Consider the following 20663-nt stretch of genomic DNA (forward strand, 5'->3'; position numbering starts at 1 on the left):
GGTGGCTAAATAAAGGCTTCATGACAAAGTGGCAGGATAGCCAAACCTACACATCCTCCCCGTTTGCCACTTGGCAGTGAGTGCAGCACACACTTGCTGACAAACACCAAGTGCTGGGACTGCTTCTGCGTTGAACCGTTCATAGGAGAGTTGAGTGATGGGCACACATTAAAGTGACGTGTTTGCATAATGGCACAGAATATAGGACCTTCGGTAAGGTGGCCCAGGCACAAATCCTTGCTCTGTGTAAAATTGGGGGACTTCATTAAGTTCCCTAACTCTTGCTTTTTTTCATTTGTAAAATAGGGACAAAAATAGTACCTATCTTTTGGGTCACTTTAAATATGAAAATGATTAAAGTTATTAGTGAGTTTAGCATAGTGTTTGACAGCTATTAACTGTCCTTAAATGTTAACTATTAATATAGTTAATAATTTAGCCAACATATACTTACTGTCTATTAGCTACACAAAGTTGATCATTATAATTATTATTAAAAGAGAGGGAGAGACAACAAGGTGCATGTATGTCCACTGCTACCTACGAGGGGGAGGAAACCGAGAAATGGGTGCTGATTCGGTTTACAGACTGGGGAGTTTGGGACCCCGCATGTACGAACTCCTCTCAGGGGCCTCGACTAGGGAAAGCCCAGAACCAACCACCTCCACCTAACTCTATCATCATCCCGGCTGATCTCTCTCAGTTCCGATTCCATTGAGGAACCCTACAGCTCAGAAGCAGTGTGGCTCCAAAACCCCTCCAGTCCCTGACACAGGTTTCAGGATTTCTGGAAATCAGAACCTCTCCCCTGCGTGTCCTCCTCAATTGCTAATACTTGACACTGCCTTGTGGAGTCCGTCCTTTGGATCAATGTGGGATGGCTATTCAAATGTAATTAGCTGTGACAAGGGGCAACAGATTAATCTACAACCAGTTATTTTGAAGAGTTCCTGGCCTGGTGCAGTGGCTCACACCTGTAATCCTAGCACTCTGGGAAGCCGAGGCAGGAGGATCACTTGAGCTCAGGCGTTTGAGACCAACCTGAGCAAGAGTGAAACCCCGTCTCTACTAAAAGAAAAAGTAGCCGGGCATCATGGTGTGCGCCTGTAGTCCCAGTTACTCAGGAGGCTGAGGCAGGAGAATTCCTTGAGCCCAGGAGTTGGAAGTTGCAGTGAGCTATGATGACGCCACTGCACTGTAGCCAGGGCAACAGAGTGAGACTCTGTCTCAAAAAGAAAAAAAAAAAAAAAAAGAATCAAAAACAGGGTGAAGAATGAGAGAATAGTTTCTGAGATGAGCTGCCCCTGCTTCCCAAATTTCCCTGCGTGTGGTCTTACCCATAAATTACCACTTTGAATAAAATATACTGTAATTTTTAAAAAGAGGATTAATTCTCTATAATATTCTATATAACAGACCTTTGATTGGGCAATGGTATTTTAGATATGACACCAAAAATGCAAGCAACAAAAGAAAAAATTAGACTAATTGAACTTTATCAAAAGTAAAAATTTTTATGTTTCAAAGGACACCAAGAGTGTAAAAAGATGATCCACCAAATGTGATATTGTAAATCATATACAAATAAGGGACTCATATGCACAATATATAAAGAATTCTTACAACTCAAAAATCAAAAGACAAATAACCTAATTTTAAAAATCGGTAAAGGACTCGAATAATATTTCTCCAAAGAAGAAAAATGGTTATTAATGGCCCATAAGCACATGAAAAGATGCTTGGTATCATTAGTTGCTAGAGAAATGCAAATCAAAACCACAGTGAGATACCACTCATACCCATTAGGACGGCTATGATCAAAGACAGACATTAAAAAGTGGTGTCGCTGACGTGGAGACACTGGAATCCTCATACATTGCTAGTGGGATAAAATGGTGCAGCCACTTTGGAAAAACAAACAAAAACATATGTGCACACAAAAACTTGTGTATGAATGTTCATTGCAGTATTATTCATAACAGCCAAAAAGTGGAAACCACCTAAATGTTCATCAGCCGATGATGAATGAATAAACACAATGTGATCTACCCGTGCAATGAAGCACGATTCGGCTATTAAAAGGGATGAAGTACTGACACATGCTACAATATGGATGAACCTTGAAAACATTATTCTAAGTAAAGGAAGCCAGTCAAAAAGGCCAACATGTTGTGTGATTCCATTTACATGAAATGACCAGAATAGGTGAATCCGGAGCCACATGGAGTAGATCAGTGGTTTCCAGGGCGTGGGGCGACAGGAATGCCGAGTGAATGCTGACCGATACAGGCTTTATTTTTGGGGTGATGAAAATGTTCTGAAATCAGATACCAGTGATGGTCGCACAGCTCTGTGTCTATATTAAAAACCACTGAATTGTGCACTCCAGAGAGGTAAATTTGATGTTATGTGAATTATATCTTGATACAAATAAGGCACTCGACATAAATATTATTTCTTTGAGTTACTATTGTTAGTTAATGACCCCACATAAAATACAGCTTGTTTAAATAACCTATCGTCCTAAAGAGAAAGCAACTCAATCCTCAGCTTATCGCAAACGTGAGACTGTGACGGAGGGAGCGGAAGGCAGGACGTGTGGGTCCCCAGGCCCTTTCTCAAGAGTCTCCTGGGCCTAAGTTCAGCCACTGCTCACTGCAGGTCCCCCTGGTGCACCTGCCGCAGCCACGGGCTCCAGGACGTGCCCAACAGGGGCCTCGCCTGGGGGATTTGCACTTGCTGGGGAGCTGCAGGAAATGCGGAGCCCCCGTGCCGAGGAAAGGGCTCTGAAGCAGAGGCGTCACCTGAGCACTGCGGCTCCCTGGCCTGGGAAGGTGGCCTTCGGACACATGACCGCTTCTGTCCCTTCACTGACGCAAGGACAAAGGCACCCTGTGTGCTGAAGGGTCTCCTACTCCCAGGAACCCCTGGCTGTGCCCCAGCTCAGGGGACACGTACACCTGCCAGAGCACAGTTGTGGGTGTTTGGCTTTTGTTTCTGGTTTGGGGACTTCCCAAGGAGCCGGGACTCTAGCTACACGGTGACCAAGGGAACTGTGCACCAGAAGCAAGTGAAATAAAGTCTGCATAGTAAGAGCTGAAATAGACTGATTGCCTGCAAGCGCCGGGCAGCACCCCACGCAGGTGAGCACCTTCTCCCCGAATTCTCAGGCTGGGGCTGGTGAGTAGGTACTGTTCTTACGCCGGGAGGCACAATTATTGTTGGGCCACTTACTTGCTCGCTTGTCCTGGTATGTCAGCTTTGACAATTATAACCTGTAATGATTTACTTTCTAAATCTTTGTTAGTCTGCTCGAGCTGACGTAACAAAATACCACAGACTAGGTGACTTAAACCACAGAAATTCATTTCCTCACAGTTCCAGAGGCTAGAAGCCCGTCATCAAGGTGCCCTTGGTGTTGGTGTCTGGTGAGGGCTCTCTCCCTGGCGTGCATGCAGCCGCCTTCCTGCCGAGTCCTCACGTGGGTTCTCCTCTGTGCACTCGGGGGTAGAGAGAAAGCTCTGGCGTCTTTTCTTCTCCATATAACAACATCAGCCCTATGGGATTAGGGCCCCCATGACCTCATTTAGCCTTAAATATCTCCCCAGCGTCTCTATTGCCAAATATAGTCACATTAGGGGTTAGGGCTTCAACCTATGAATTCGGTCTATAACACATTCAAAATAAAGACCCACTTTGGTAACTAAATTTGTATTAATCATACGATATGCTTTATTTATTTATTCATTTAAAAGGTCCTTACAAATGTATAAGATTCAGGCCCTACAGAACACGAATCCACCCCAATTATCCTCATTTTAGAGAGAAGGAAACTAAAGCTTAGAGCGAGGTAATGTGCTCTTGGCAATACAACCGTGAGTGAAGGATCAGGCCTGAAGAAGCCAGTGTGTTTGACCCTCACCCTCGCTATTCCACGTGTGGTCCCTGCACCAGCAGCCTCTGCACACCTGGACGCTTGTTAAAAACGTACACTCTCAGGTCATACCCCAGACTCACTGCATTTTAATAAGATCCCAAGTAGTATCCGGCGCAGACCGAGTTTAGGAAGCGCTGCTCTAAGCTAGCTAGTGACATTGATATGCATGTTTTCTTTCAGTTTCTGTCCCAAAAGGGCAGCTGGAGTGACTCTAGGGCCATTGCAGCCACCCTGACCGGTTGCATGGAGGGCTGAGTGTGCTCGCCTAGAGGAAAGGTGAGGCCTGGGAGGACAGGTAGGAGCAAAGGTGGGGGATGAGGTTAGAGCAAGGAGAGAATGTCCCTCAAGTGGCCTCACACTCTGGTCCTCAGCACCAGTGACAGCTCCTGCTCCTTGGGTCAAGAGCTGATGATTGCAGCCCAGATCTGTACCCAGGGACAGCAAGCAGGTACAAGGACACAGGCATGGTGCCCTGGAGCCAGAGCAGTGCTCAGCCATGCTCCATGGCTGAATGGGGCAAAGGTGCTACTTTCATGCAACCTGTAGGAAAGTGAGTCCTGTAGAACGAGAACTGCAGCCAGGTGCATCCTTTGTAACTCCCTGTTCAGTGACTTCACAACGCCAGCTTGAAATTCACCACGGTGCAGTATTTACACTATGAAAATTGGCAAACACTACAAATTGAGGCTTTCTTTTCTTTTTCTTTCTTTCTTTCTTTCTTTTTTCTTTGTTTCTTCCTTTGCTTCCTTCCTTCCTTTCTTTTTCTTCTTTCTTTCCTTCCTTTCTTTCTTTTGACAGAGTCTAGCTCTGTCACCAGGGCTACAGTGCAGTGGTGTCATCATAGCTCACAGCAACCTAAAACTCCTAGTCTCGAGTGATCTTCCTGCCTCAGCCTCCCAAGTAGCTGGAACTATAGGTGCTCACCACCACACCCAGCTAATTTGTCTTTTTTTTTTTTTTTTTGTAGAGATAGGGTCTCACTCTTGCTCAGGCTGGTCTGGAACTCCTGGCCTTAAGTGATCCTTCTGCCTTGGTCTTGCAAAGCGTTAGGATTACAGGCGTGAGCCACCGCTCCCACCTTCCCCCTCCCCCACCCGTTTTAAAGAGCTATTTCTAAATACTTATCAGCACATCCCTGAGTGTTTGCAACACCATAAGACAGATCATTTAGTGATGGTTAATATCTGAAAATTTGCTGGCTTCATCCAGGACATTTAAAAGTGTGTGTAGGGAAGACTCAGTAAAGAACACTTTTCCCCTTGAATTAATGCCCTTACACGGACTTGTGCCATTTACTCTACTAAAAGTCAGTAAGTACACAAAGGACATCCTGCTCAGTGACCACAAAGGTCAGGTCAATCTTGGTGATCAACACTTTAGAAGGCTCCCCTCAGCCGTTTGTTTTTCCGCCCATTACCTACTCGTATTTCTCAGGCTGTCTGGAAGAGCTAAGCCCCTGCCGGCTATTTCTGATTTCCTTGTCTAGCCCCACCTATTAGGTGGCGGTCTCCACACTGCACACGATGGCTGACATATAGTAGATGCTCCAAAATATTTGTTAACTACACAATTTTGGAAAACAACTCTACACAGGTGGGTCTCTTGGGAACTTTCAGTCAGGGAAGTTTGGGTTGCAATATGCAGAGAAGCTGGGTCCCCCGCCCCACCTGCCTCTCAGGCTGTGCCCCTCCCCCACAGCTGACTCAAGTTGTTGACAGGCCTAGCCCATCTGGACTCCAGGCCTCAGGCCACCAGGCCTCAGCCCTTCCGTCTGGTGGCAAGTCTGACCCATACCCACTCATTGTGACAATTCTTCTCTGTCTTAACCCTCCACTTCAATTCTGGAAACGGGTCCCTGTGGGTTTCTGAGTCTGAGATGTTTGGTGGCCTTCCTAGAATCTGAGGTCATCCAGGCCTGAGGCCACTTGGGCCTTCCTCCTATGACAGCAAGTTGAACCTCAGCCTAGAGGTGGAACGTCACCCCTTTCCAGTCATTTTCCTGAGACATTGATTATCTGTCTGAGAAACTCTTCACCTGCCTCTGCCTTCCCGATGGAGTTTCTGCTCACCATTGGAGACACGGGTCATTCTGTGCTTCTTTTGCCCATGTCCCCACAAGACCTCCTCCTGCTGCCTTTGCCAGGCCTTTGGCTTACGTGTCACCTGTGAGCTGGACTTCTTCCTGGGGACCTCAGCTGGGTCCAGCCCACTCTGCCTGGTATAGCTCTCAGCTCTGGCCCCTCCCAGGCTGCCCTTCCCACAGCAATGTCCAGAGCAAGCAAAGGTTCAGCAGATCCGGGGAGCGACTCTCTGATGCCCACACCCAGGGTGGAGAGAGTTGTAGACATGCATTCATGCAGTGCACTGACTCCCCCCTCCCAGGTGCTGTCCTGGATGCTGGGAGCAAGCAAAGGTCCAACAAATGCTGACTAAGAGCACATCCAGGGGGCAGACCGATGACAAACACATGAACAAAATGTGTATCGAATATGATATGTATTTAGTCTTTCTATTCCATCTACATCTAATGTGTACATTCATCTTTACTTACATATTTACACAAATATCAATAAAATGTATATATACACATAACGTACTGTTTAGTTATACACAGAAACATTGTACATGTAAACATTTCTTTACAAATATAATGCAAATAAACTTACATTTAATTACAGATGAACAACATATATAGATGTATTTATACACATATATAGTGATAAATTGTCAGAAGAAATAAGGCAGGCCCAGGGGAGCAGGCAGGGGCTGGAGTGAGGCTGCTTTCATACAGAGGGGGACCGGACTGGGGAGCTGGTGTCTGAGCAGAGACCACAGCGCCAGACGTAGCAGGAGGCGAGCACCTGGAGGAGCATCCCAGCTGGAGGCCTGGAGGAGGAGGTGGGACACTGGGCCGCAGCGTGGTGAGCTTCAAGGCCAGATGGAGAGGTTGGGAAGGTTCTGCCTGGGAGCCAGGCCCAGAGCACCGCAGGCCTCAGAGCCATGGCAAGGACTTACACCTTCTATCTGGACTGGTCTCCCTGTTTTGTTAGAGAGAAAGCTGGGGGTCAGAGGGAGATGGGCTCAGGCCGGCCTCGGGATACCTATCTAAGGGGAGCACCACCCAAGGCTGATAACTCTGCAGGCGCGGTGGGTGTTACCTCTTATTGGCGTTTTCTTCTAGTCGTTGGAACCCTATGGAATTGCCGTTTTTATAGGTCAGACTTTCATACCAACCAGGATCTTGCCTTTCTTGCTTTGGGGTGACTTAGGAAGACAGCGGAGGTGAATTTCATTTCGGGCAGATCAGGGACTTCGGGCTGACTTGGTCTGGGCCCCAGCGCGGAGGGCCTCGGCGGGCGCTCCTGCCCTCCAGCCCGCGCTGGAGTCGCAGGTTGTGCCAAGGTAGTAACCGGTAGAACAGGAGGCAAACTTGAGCGTGCATTCAACCGGAGTGGAGTTCTTGTTAGCACTGCCATGCCGCGCTCCAGCCCCCATTGTTTCCGATTCCGTAGGACCGGTGGGGCCCCCAAATCTGCATTTCTAACAAGTTCCCAGGTGCTGTTGACGCTGAGGGTCAAGAACCGCACTTTGAGGCCCACGCACTAGACATCTGTTGCACAAATCAAGGGCAAAGAGCGGCACCGGACACTCTCTTCTCATCCTCCCCACTGGTCCGCCCACCTCGCCCTCGCACGGCCTCCAGGCTGCCAGGTGGTTCCCCTCCCCCAGCACCTCCCCGCCCCGGAGCAGCGGCCTCCGGGTCCCCCACCCCGCCCAGAGAGGGGCGCAGTCCGTCCCGGGGTGGAGGAGCCCGGGAAGAAGCCCTCCGCCGCGGCTGCGAGCGTCCGCCCGGGCCCAGGTGCCGCCGACCCCTTCCCCGGACGCGCGCGGCGGCTGGGCGGGGGCTCGGAGCGGGCGGGGCGGGGCGGCGCTCGGTGGGCGCGGCGGAGCCACCCGGGCGGGGGCGCGGCGCACCTTGCACCCGGCGCCCCCGCCCCGCGCCGCCGCCAGCCCCTCCCCGCGCGGCTCGCGCCCCCGCCCGCCCGGGACGGTTCCAGCCCCTTCCGTCCTCTCCGCTCCGCCGCTGTCCTCCGCCGGCCCGCGTGGGAGGACGATGGGTCAGCGCGGAAAAAGTGAATGAGGGCGGCAGCGGCGGCGGCCGCAGCCAGCGCCTGACTCGGCCCGGCCCGAGCACCGCCCGCGCCCCGGCCCGCCGCAGCATGGACGCGCCGCGCGCCTCGGCGGCCAAGCCCCCGACCGGGTAAGCGGGCGCGCGGGGCTGGGGCTGGGCTGCTCTCGGCGGGGACGGCCGCGCCCGCACCGAGCGCCGGGGCAGGGCGCCCCTCTGCGGCTCTCCGGCCCGCGCCCAGCGCGGGGGGTGGTGGCGGCGGAGAGTGTCGTGTGCTTTGGGCGCCGGGGTCGTTGCCCAGGTAACGTGTCGGGCCCAGGCCGGAGCGCACTTTCGCGCAGGGTGTGTTTGTGTCGCCAGCCCTTTTGGGGTCCCTGCTGGCAGAGCCCCCGCCCAGCTCCGAGCTGTCTTCTGTCCCCTGCGAGTGTTTGCCCCAGGGTCGGGGGGAAGGCTGTGGGACACTGGGCCTCTGGCTCGGGCGTGTCACGGGCTTGGCTCTGGCGGGGGTCCTAGTCAGGTCTGCCCCCGCGGCCACGCAGCCGCCCGAGTCCACTTGTCCCGCAGCACGAAGCGGAGGGCTGCAGACTTCAAAGTGGCCTGGGCCCCGCGCTCTCGCGTTGCGTGGAGAGGGCTTGCCCGGAGGTTTTCCTGACAGCTGCCCCCCCCTGCCGTTATTCCCGGGTTTCCCACAGTGTGAGGGCTTGGGGGTGGGACCCGCCCGAGGTGCAGACCCCGCCGCGGGCCGCACGTCAGAGCTGCCGTCCTTGCCTCCCTGTCTTGCTTCTGCCCAAACCTTTCCCGGTTTCTGTTTGCCATCCTCACACCTTGCGTGTAGGGACTACATGTCACATTGAGGATTTCACTTGCAGAAAGAGTGATTTCCTTAAAACAGGACAAAGAGTCCCGCCCTTTACCCGCATCCTGAGCCGGGTTGAATCGTGCCCATCCCACCCGCTCGCGTCCGCTGCATGGCGGGGTCGCGCGGCCCAGTGGACATTGGAGGTTTCAGCGCCCCGCGCCGCAGACTTCGACCTCTCTGGCCTGGAGAAATGTGTTATGAGTCTTGCAAATGGAATGAGCGGTTGGGGTGGGCCCTGCACCTGCTGACCCAACGGGGCCCACTTTCCGCTATAGCAACTGGACTTGAAAGAGGCAGCTTTGGGGACAACAGTTGTGTCCCACTGACTCACGCTGCCCATGTGCCATAGGCAGTTGCGCTGCCCAAGTGTGTGAAAGCTTTTCAAACTGGCTGTTTTTTTTTTTTTTTTTTTTTGGAACCCTCACTTTAATGCCAGGAAAAAGTGAGACAGGTTAGCAAATCAAATAATCTTGGAGCCGAGGAATGTTAAAAAGAACTTTTTTTGCAGTGCACTTAGTGGTGGTTATATAATTCCCTTTGAACAAACAAATCCCCCCAAAAGAAAATAAATGTGGGAAATCCTTTTTCATGGTAATGGGTGTCCCAAAATAACATAGGAGAATGCGAAACAGAAGTACCTTTAAATCTGTGGCTTTCCTAGCCTATTAAACGAGCCCGTTTAAGGAGACTGAATTATTTTGTCACCGTCACCTTATAAGTAAATACGAAGAAAAGAACATTTAAAAGGCCGGCAAAACCGGCCTCCGTCAAATCCTTCAAGAGAGTCTGATTATAGAAGTGGAGAGAGGAATCCTGAGAGTGGGGCACTCTCTCCAGCCCCATACTAAGGAGCAAGAGATAAAGGAGGGGTGCCTTCTTAATGCACATTTGAGTTACAATGGAAAACTGAGGACTTTTGCTGTGGGCATGACAAGCAAACATGAAATTGTTATTGCTGATGTGTTTTATTCTTTCACATCTACAGTATCTGATTTGCTTGTTTGGACTTCCTTGTCTAAGACATGTAGGCATATTATTTTTAACTTCATATTATTCTCAATTATTTTATCATTTGTTGTTTGTTAATGATGTTAGTGAAGAGGCATCGAGAAAATATCAGTGTGTTTATATTTTTCAGACAAGAATTACATGTTAGTAAGCTATTTTGCGTTAAAATCTGAGGAAAGAAATGGTATTAGGATTTTGAATGTTTTATATAATTTCCCTGTATTGCTTACCCATCGTAAAGGATAGATATTACTGTGAAAGTTCTGGCTTTAGTACCTTATTGGTGGCACCGGATTTTGTTGGCTCTTCACTGAAATTACCGTTTCTTCTCCATACCGTCTCTTCTGTTGTGTGAGAATAAGGCTGTGTTTGCACCGTGCTTGAGGGAAGTCTGTTTTTTATCTGATACTGCACCGATTGGTTATAAAATCAAACTTTCAGTGGGCTATCATTTTCCCACTTAGTAATGAACAATTGGTGTGACGAATTTGTTGTTGTTGTTGACTGAAACTACGGCTCCTTCTTGTGTAGAAACAGGTTAGACTGGGTACAGTTAATTAAGGACGTTTCACGTTATAAAATACGGCCTACCGACACCCTTCTTGAGGATTACCGAAGAGAAAGGTAGGCTGGTGAATATATGTTCACTAATGGTATATTTGACTAAATTATTGATAGTTATTAGTTACCTTTGTTAAAACACAGATATACATTTTTACTTGGGTTGAAATGGTATGTTTTTATTAGTTTCATTAAAACATTTATGACTAACTTATCTGGGAAAAGTATTCTTTTAGGAAGGAAGTTGTGTGCAAAAAATAACGAGTCAGACTTGATGTGACTTTTAGGGAGTTTTAGAGCTCAATTGAAGTGTAATAATTGACAAAATATTCTAGAACACAACGGAAAATTGCCTTTTGGTGAAGTTTTAGAATGTATTTAAGGCCATACTCAACATGTTTACTTTTAGTTTGTTTGTGGGATCCATCCCAGTAGTCGGTTGTTACGGACTACAGGACTTAATTTCTGTTGGACCTTATATCGATAAGGGACAGAAGGCTGGGTATTTGGCAGGATAGTGCCTAATTTTTTTTCCTATAGAGGAAAGACATATTTCTGTGGAGTAATCTCCAATGACATGAAATGTCAAAACAGCTGGTGCATTTGATCAATGGCTGCATTCAAGCAGTTTGCTTATGTAAAAATCAGTGGAAGTTTGCTGATTAGTTTCATCAGAAAGTAGGCTTCATGTAGCTGTAGCTGTTATTCATTTCTCTGCACAAATTTGTATTTATTTAATCAAGGTATTAGAATAAGAAGAAATTTTTAAAAAATTAATCGAGGTGGGTAACTTGAGCTACTCTAGTCCTGTCAACACCCAACGTAATGTTAAGTATAGAAGGCTGCTACTCTTGGTAGTAACATGGGCCAGCTGCAATGATATTCTGTATTAAACCCTCATATGCATGCAAATATTAAGGAAATATTAACAACAGTACACCATAATAAGAAGCTTAGGTTTTTAGGGCTTTTTGCTTTTGGCTAATGTGTTAGAGAATGTGTTTACATTCTTTCAAGTGAGAGCACGTATAATTATCTGTTACATAAAAGTTTCCTCATTTAATTTGAGCAATATTTTTAAAAGATGTTACCTCTGAGCGCTCTTTATCTTGGCAATTCATTTAAGAATGTCAAAGTTAGGGGTCAGTGTAAAGTGGAGAGTAGACCTAGGAGTTTTTATTCTCTTGCAATTATAATTTTTACTAATAAATTAGAGGAGTTGTATATTTCTTTGTCACAATATCACATAATCTCAAAGCCTTTTTATTATTTCTCAGTGCTTGTGTGAGGATGATGGAACTGAAATATGATTACAATCTGGTTTAAAGGTTTTTGTAAATCTTAAGTCCCCCCTACCTCCCAGACCCCAGCCTGCAGTCCCTCCTGTGTTCTCTCGTGATCTCCATTGCACAGGTAGAGAGAATCATTACTGGGTGGGACTGTGACCCAGGCAATGAGTGACAGCCCCCACGTATATGCAGGCCTGAATTCTATGAACTCTTTGTAATTTGGAACCTGGGAAATGAAGTCATAATTTGTGCATATCCAAGAGTGCTCCCATAATTATTGAGAAAACAATGATTATAGGATATACACCATAATAAGCAGTTTAGGTTTCTAGGCCTTTTGTGCTTTGTTATTAAATTCATGATTAAATTTAATGTTGCAGTTGATCAACAGTTTTAAAAAAGTGAGCAGAAATATTTGATACGAAAGTAATGTTTAGGTCAAAGACATGCAGATCTGAAATATAGATCAGAAACACTTGGTTCTGATTTAGGCTTGAGCTCAGTTAAAAACATTTAACAGAGAGTGTATTTATTATGTAGTGTTTCCCTACATCCCTTCATTCTCTCCCTATCCACAATTATGAAGTCTGTGGATTTTATTTGTTGGCTAATTTTAGTTATACCTTTTTTTCCAGTTACCATATACTGTAGCAGAATCATATAGTTGATATTTCATGACTCCCTAAAGGCTTTTACATATCTTTATCTTTGTACTTTTTTCTACTTAAAATACTATATTTAATATCGATTTATATTATTGATATGTACTGATATATATTTATATATTTTGAGACAGAGTCTCGCTCTGTTGCCCGGGCTAGAGTGCTGTGGCGTCAGCCTAGCTCACTGCAACCTCAGACTCCTGGGCTCAAGCGATCCTCCTGCTTCAGCCTCCCGAGTAGCTGGGACTACAGGCATGTGCCACCATGCCCAGCTAATTTTTCTATATATATTTTTAGTTGTCTATATAATTTCTATTTTTAGTAGAGACGGGGGTGTCGCTTTTGCTCAGGTTGGTCTCGAACTCCTGAGCTTGAGCGATCCTCCCACCTTGGCCTCCCAGAGTACTAGGATTACAGGCAGGAGCCACCACGCCCAGCCAATATTGATATATTGATAATATACCTTTTTGTGATTTTATGATTTTCATTTATTGAGTTGCAAATTTTAGTTCCCACACATCCCCATTTTATACATTTGCTTTCTCAATTCCTCCTCATCTGTTGAGTGTTTCTATATTGAAACCTCGTATTTGGCTTTTTGTACTTGAATTGATGGATATCATATATCACTTTTCCTTCATGTTTCCATAATTCTTTTTCACCTGTCTCGTCCTGGAGTAGTATTAAACTTTTTTTCTTATGTGTACTTGATATGATTTCAGTTGCTTACTGCAAAGCTAATGATAGTAATTGCTTTCAAGACCTAGTGCTATTTATTCTAGAGTTTGCGGTGTACCCTGGTGTGACAAAAGATGACTGGGCTCCAGTTGGATTACATGCAGTCCCTACTGCCTGTCTCAGGGACTGTCCCTGCGCTTCTGAGCAAGTCCCTCTAGAGAAAGGTGGCTCTTCCCAGCCAGGAGATCTCCGTGGCCTTTCAGGTTTTAACGTGGTCTCCCTCAGCAGGTGGTGAGCTGCTGCTTGCCAGGGTCATGTTTTCTACAGGCCAAGTCCAATTAGAATAATCCCCCAGCTAAAAGCATTTCTATTAAAAAAAGAAAAAAGAGAAAAAGCTTTTTAAGCAACTGTCAGAATATATTTTATTTAGATACATTTGATTGGACAGATCCCCAAATGCTTTTGCACAAATACTTTTATAGATCCAATTTCCACCTCCACCAAACCAAGCCATTTAAGAAGACACCGATTGATTTCAAGAAATTGTTGAAGTCCTTGTCCCTCAAGAAAATGACACAAAGTACCCCCTCCCCCCGCCCCGTCCCCATTTTCTCTCCTGGGCGCCATCCCGTGTTCACTGCCCAAGAGCCCCCATGAGGAGCCCTTGCCTGAGGGACACTCTCACTCCCCCAGACAGGGGCGGCCAGGGACCCGCTGTCCTTTCTCTGTGGATGCATGTGGACCTACCCACACCCACAACTGGGTGCAGATGAGGGTAGTGGCCTTCTGGGCCCAGCAGGGTGTCTTTCCCTGGTTCTGAATGCCTTCTGCTCCTTTGTTAGTCCTATTGGACTTTCTCCTATCAAAGGCAGACAGGGAGAGTTAGTGGAAAGAACATTGGCTCAGGGATAAGAAGATTTGGGCCCTGGGGCCAGTTGTGCAAGATTAAACTTAGGCTTCTCAGCATCTGCAGGCCCATCCCGACAGGCCCCTCCACGTTCACCGCCGGGGCTGTGTGGTAGCACTCTCTGCAGGGCACAGTGTTGTCTGTCAGTGCTGCCCCAGCAGGAGACAGGTGACTGGTTAAGGGAGGAACTGAATCTTTCACTTTATTTAATTTTCATCCACTTAAATTTAAATAGCTGTGTGTGGCCGGTGGCAGTGGATGGGAGGCTCCAGTCTCCTGCTTTGTCCCTCTCCGTTTGACCTCGCCTAGGTCTCAGGCCTTCTCTCTCACCTTGGCCTGGCAGGCTTTTCTCCTCCCCTCCCAGAAGGACACCTGCCTGTTCTTCCAGCTGCGGCGGGGCTTCCCCTCCAAGGCTGCCTTCTGGGACTAGCTCCCTGGTGGCCCGGCGCTTTCCCCTGTAAGAAACCCTCACACGGGGTTAGGATTTTCCATTTGCTTGTCCTTCTGACCCACTGAATTCTGAGCTCCTTGGAGACAGGGATGTTACTTTGTAGGTTTCTGTGTCATTGGTTTGTGGCCTGTGCTACAGTTAGAACAACCTCTGCTTCCGGTTGGTTAGTGCAGGGAGTTGGCTAAGATGATCCTAAGACTTGTGAGCTCAGACATCATATGATTCAAAGTATTTCCACAACATTCTAGATCCTTCCTTCAAAAAAATCAACTGTTTCTTAAATTGCTGTTTGATCTTGTTTTTGCCAGACTCTATGAGAACAGACAGATCAACTGGCACGAAAATATTTGGAACTGATATGCTTTGACTTGGCTTGCCAGCCTTGCAGCCCAGTTCTTTGCAGATTTGGGAGGTGTTAAGAGGTATTATTTTGAGGAACGTAAAGTGTTAGTGGCTTAAAGAGGAGATAGTTGTCTCTCTCTCGTAGCTAAAAGTCCACGCTGGTATTCAGGGCTGGCACCGAGGCGCCACATTATCAGGGACCAACTTCTTTCTGTCTGTTGCTCTGCCGTGGCAGGCGTGTGGCCTCCGTCTGCCCCAGCCCTGCCTGAGGCCCGACCCGTGGACACAAAGATCCCTTGCTCATGTCCCCTCGGCCCAGCCGTGATCACATGATCATTAAGAGTGGCATGGAGGCAGAGGGACAGAGACCTTCCCCAACAGGATTGCATTTCTGACTGGGGAGGGCCGGGTGGGGCGTCGGCGTAAGTGGGCAGACAGGAAGGTGGGCACGTGGCTCCCCTCTCTCCCACCAGGGTCCTGGGAAGGGCTGTCCCTGGCAGTTCCTGGGTCTCTGAAAAACACGTCCTGAGTTTGCTTCTGAGCATAACTCACAGACAGTTGTCTGGGGTTCCACAGCGTGGCTGTGGGTGGATGTGGTGCGGACGGGCTTGGAGGCCGGGTTCCAGAGCACAGTCTCTCCCTGCAGTCCTGGGCACGGAGAAGGTGCAGGACCCGGAGGCCTGCGTGTGTCCAGGAGAGCTCTGACCTCCAGAGCCAGCCTTCCGAAATCCAAGGGGAAGAAGCAACATGTAAACTGTAATCCCAAAGGCAGACCATAACCAGGGCTTTGTTTGTAACACGCTGTCACAAACAGGGTGCGGATGTTCTTTGCTTTCATCGTGTCTGTTCTCCTTGTCCACGGTGGGGTGGCCACTTCAGCTCATTCATAGCAGGCACCCTCCTGCAGAGGTGGGAGGGGACCCTGGCCCAGGCCCTCAGAGTAGCGTCTGGGAATGCCAGAGCTTCCTCCCTTCCTGCTGGCTGGGGGGAGTGGGCGGATGCGAGGGAGCTCGCTTAGGATGAGGAGGAAGCCTCATCTTGAGTGCTCTGTGTGGCCTGAGGAGTCAGAGACCTGGAAGAGGAGAAATACCCAATGTATTGACTTTACAATCACATGTAAATAGCCTGAGTAGTTACGCTTAAGTAGTAAACTAAGGCTAAGGAACGTGATGGGAAAGCCCGCTGTGTGTGAGTGGATAGTGTGTGCATGCGTGTGGGAGTGGGCATGAAGTTAAAGCTGGCTTCCAGCCCCTGGCAAAGCTGCACATCCCCAAATCAGTTCTGGCCGGTTTTTTCTTTTACAAACTTAATGGCTTGGCAGTTATATATAAAAATAGTCTTGGGTGAGAGTGATAATACAGCCAATATGTATACTTTTGTTCATGTGGCTAATTTTTTGGTCTAAATATAGTTTCATTAGCTATAACCCCTTAATTAAGAGCAAAACCCACTAATATTCAACGCACAAACCGTTAGAGGGGAGACTGACTGCCTGCGGCCAGGGTCTAGGCACTGGCCACTCAGGGCAGCCCCTCCTGGGATTCCCCATTCCTCTGCCAGCCCATCCATCCTGCTGTCTACAGTTACCACGGATAATTGGTTTTGGGTGGAATTGAAAACTTTCTCCCTCCTACTCTGCTCCCAAACCACTTACTGCATCATAATGGCTAACAGTGTTTCAACAGTATCACACATGGGAAGAGTGAATTGTGGATCTCCTACAAGAGCCAAATCACCCAAGTGGATTTAAAAATGTTATTTGGGGTGCTGAAGTCTGAGTGTTTCTCATGGTTTAAAAACACCCTAAATTGCTAGCGTTTACCACTGCTCAGATATATTCGATTGGTTTTAATGGAGCAAGCCGTAGTCAAAGACTGTCCTGAATGAGGTTAGTGTGTGACTTTCACAGCATTCAGGAACGTAATGAAAACTAGTTTGGAAATTAGACTAATTTAAATTGAAAAAAAAACTGGAAAAAATGTTTTAATTTGGAATATTTCCTTATTACTTGTAAACTTTTTACTTACCATAATGTTTCACATTTTTGGGATGATGATTTTTTTTGGTTATAAATTTTTCTAAAAAGAAGGAACAAAATTGTTCTCCACAAGGACTTGCCTTACTTCAGCCTTTTAGTCACGTGTCTGATGCCATTTTCTAGCTGCCTGTTTGTTGCACACTAGGAGGTTTGAACTCCCATCGAGGCCCCCTGAAGTTGGCAGGACAGCAACTGTCCTCCCCATTTCGTAGGTGAGATTGTCACATGAAGGCCTCTTGTCCAGTGTCCAGCTCCTCATGCTGTGGTCACCCTGCTATACCACATGGAAGTGTGGAGCTCAGCTTCCAAAGCCTCCTTTGCCAAGCCACATTTCTGGCTTCCTGCAGGGTGGTGGATGATGTTGCTCCACTGTATTTCTGAACTGCCTGAATGTCTCATCAGAATTTTGCTAAAAAATAGTCCACTTGCAAACATCTGTACAACTTAATCCTCATATTGGATGCTCCTTAAGTTCCCTGTTTCATTGCGGCAGTACTCATGCATTGCTAGGATGCATACCTCCTGAGACTCTCAGGGGGGATTTTATTTTTTGAAAGAAATATGTGGTGTGTGATAGGAGAAGACCAAACTTAGCTGTTGTTGAGCATAGTTAAAGCATTTATGAATTAATATAAGGAGTCAAATCCAGATTCTTCCCTCCCCAAAGCAAGATGTTCTGCCTTGACACTGGCTTATGAATTAATAAACGTTTAAATTAAGGCTCCCTTTTGTGCTGCGTGTTGACTCAGCTCACTGTGTCTTTGGCTGATAAATTTAATGAAAGCACAGAGCTCTGCTTTGGCCAATAAATGAGCTTCCTTCAAAGTAGGCGCTACAAGGAATCCAGACCTACAGATTTGCTCGTTGTGTTTTCTCCTGGTAACCTTAGGCAGCCCCTGCTCCCAGCTGTGAGAGTCTCTCTGATGAGCTGGGGGATTCTTTAACTGCCTCTTCCCTGCAGGCTAGTGGGCTCTGCTGGCCGGGATGTGCTGGGCACTCTCACTCATGGGCTATCACAGGCACTTGTCTATAGCAGGGACGAGCTGAGCACGGGGAGAAGGGAGCCCTGGTGTATGGCCCTTGAGAACTGCTCTGAGGTTCATGTGCCTGGTGTTGCTGTGTTCCTAGGGCCCCCTTGTCAGTGTCACGCTTGGTGGAGGCAGCGCTGTGTCCATGCATCAAGTACAATGTATTCGGTGTATTAAGCACCCACCAGTTTGTGGGCTGTTGAGTGTTGGGAATGTCCCACAGGTGTTCTTAGCTCTCCCAGGGCTTATGCAAGTAGAACATCACTCAATCTATTTTTTTTTTTTTTAAACTTGGTTTTAGTCACTCTTACAAAAATAATTTACTCCTCTTATGTTTTACTCACCAGTGCAGAATCCTCTCCTGTTGGTTACAACTGATTGCCATAAATGACGTACAAAGTTGGAAGAATATACCTTTTGTCTCTTTAACTATTGGTCTGTGGAAAACACTGATTTTTAGACAAGGCCTCTGAACAGCAACCTCAGAGGAAAATTACATGTTTGAAATGTTTTCTTGATGTTTACTTTTCATTTTTTGAATTCAAAATAATACAGTATCCTTATGGTCCTGGTAAGACCAGCGAGGAGCCTGCTGGGAAGGAACAGCTGGCCTGTTTGTAAACTGAGCTGGCTTTGATGACACTGTGCCCCAGGGGTGTGCACTTCATTTGCATAACATTTTTAGGTAGGTAGGCAATGCTTTTATTAATATAATGCTAAATATTCTTTGACATGAAAATGTCAGTGTGTTTGCATTTATTTTATATAAGTGAAAGTGGAGAAAGATTTTCCACAGGCTCTGCTTGCTTCCCCCTTGGTTTTGTCACAAGAAGGGTGGGAATGTTCTCCCAGGGGCGTGACTGTTTGCAGCTCTCTGCCCACTGCTGTGCGGAGGGTTTTAGTCTTCAGAACAGTGGGATGCAAAGACCTTCACCTCCATTCTCTGCCACAGGGAGCTTCCTAACTCAGAGGGGTTGTTTAGAGATGGAGATACCTGGATTACAGGTTTTTACGAGGTTTATTGGGTTGCCTGCCACACATTAGTAGTTCTTATTATTTTTCTGTTACTGTTTCTCTATTAATAATCCATCAGTCTCGACCAAGAACATATAATAGACAGGAAACACTCTCCTGAGACCCGCTTTTGTGGACACGTGTACTGCATTTCCAGTTGGAAATACTACTGTTACCATTATGTTTTCTTACGGTAGCAATGCAGCCAGTGCTACCTTGATAGGAAACTAACGACGACTGTAATTACAGAAGGAATCTGTTAGTTTAAAACAAATAAAATAAGATTCAGCTTGTATTCATAAATCACATTTGAGTTGTTGTAAACACAAGCTTGTATGAGGACCAGGCGGGTCACAGGAACGAGAATGTAACGGGTTGGGCAGGGAGGATTGGGGGCTACCAAGAGAATTGATGGGGACCCTGTCCCCTCTTGAGGAGCTTGGCTAGAAAGCTGGGTGCAGGTGGCACCTCACCTCAGCCCAGTGACCCCTACCCCATCCCGGTGACCTCTGCCTCACTGCTTCTAACAGACATCATGGTGTTGTGCCGTGTGTTTGCTCTCCTGGCAGTTCTTGGATGTTGTGCGGGCGAGACCACCATCCCTCCATGAGGCAGGTGTGCCTGCCCCTCTTACCAAGTCACTTTCCCAGCTGACTTGGCGTCGGTGACAACCTGGGACTGGATTCCAGTCCCCTGACTGGTGGGCCAGTGTCTGGGGACTTCCCTCTGAATTCCATCCAGGCTGTCCCCAGCATCATTGCATGATTTCCTTTACCCACTAAAAGGAGCATGAAAATAAATGTCTGAGTTCGATGTTGGCGTGAGCTCAGTCAGCAGTCTGTCCCACATGTTCTGTCAGCAGCTCTGCAGACGACTGAGAGGAGTAATGACACAGGATGACTGCCTTGAACTATGATGTTAATGATGTTTGAATATTAGATAAAGCACTGAGCAAGTCTGTAGACCCACTGGGAAAAGCGTAAGGGAAAGATCCAAACAGGGCGGATCAGAGGACACTGGTATGTGCCGTGTTTGGAGTTGGACGGGCAGATAAGCTAAAGTTGGATAAGTGTGTCCGTGTTTGTCACATGTAACATGCAAAAGCTTGGTGAAATTCCCACCCCAAGGACACTAACTGCGTGTACATAGGTGCTCAGCGAATATCTGTTGCTTTGACAAACTTCCTCTGGAATGAGTCATTTTTGCTAAAGGAAAGTTAATGGCAAGTAAGAGGCTGAAGCTGCCTCTGTTTGTTTGTGTCCCCCTGTCTGGGGGCTTCGGGGATGCCACCTCACCCCTGCTCACCTCCGGCAGTGCCGCCTCAGCACGCACACTAAAGTCAGATGCGCACGGTGACAGGTGGCTGGTTTGGGGTGACGGAATTTCCATTCCATGTTCCACTAGGTTTTGCAGCCCCAGGTTTTAAGGGCACAAAACATTTATATATATCTCTGCACTCTGCATATGAATGTAAAATCTTAAACCTGAAATCATGGTCTGTTGTGTTGTGTTAACTTTGTGGTGAAGCTTGGGAAAACATCAATGTATTGTTGTATTTTAAAACATTCTGATTTGTGAAGTACAAGTTGATATTGCAGCGATAAAAACAGTAGCCTTTGTCTAAGAATGCAGCCCTGTGAGCGGTGCCTTGTTGTCATAGTTTCAGTATTGCATTGGGAAGATTGAGCCAGTGATTTAGCACGTGCCAAAAAGTGAGTCACCAGGACCGTTGGTCGGGGGCGGGGGGAACGATGCCTCTA

The 20663-nt window shown here is 47.4% G+C and overlaps 1 protein-coding gene across 3 annotated transcripts in view; it reads left to right on the forward strand.

The window, feature by feature from the left end:
* The first annotated feature begins 8008 nt into the window (after positions 1–8008).
* COBL (cordon-bleu WH2 repeat protein) overlaps positions 8009–20663 on the forward strand; it is a 278439-nt gene continuing 265784 nt past the window's right edge. For all 3 annotated transcript variants that reach the window (XM_069461255.1, XM_069461256.1, XM_069461257.1), the window contains exon 1: positions 8009–8198. In XM_069461255.1, the coding sequence (XP_069317356.1) occupies positions 8158–8198 (41 nt within the window). In that variant the 5' untranslated portion in view covers positions 8009–8157. The remainder of the gene's footprint in view (positions 8199–20663) is intronic.

Source organism: Eulemur rufifrons, chromosome 29, assembly GCF_041146395.1.
Source record: "Eulemur rufifrons isolate Redbay chromosome 29, OSU_ERuf_1, whole genome shotgun sequence".
Lineage (NCBI taxonomy): Eukaryota > Metazoa > Chordata > Mammalia > Primates > Lemuridae > Eulemur > Eulemur rufifrons.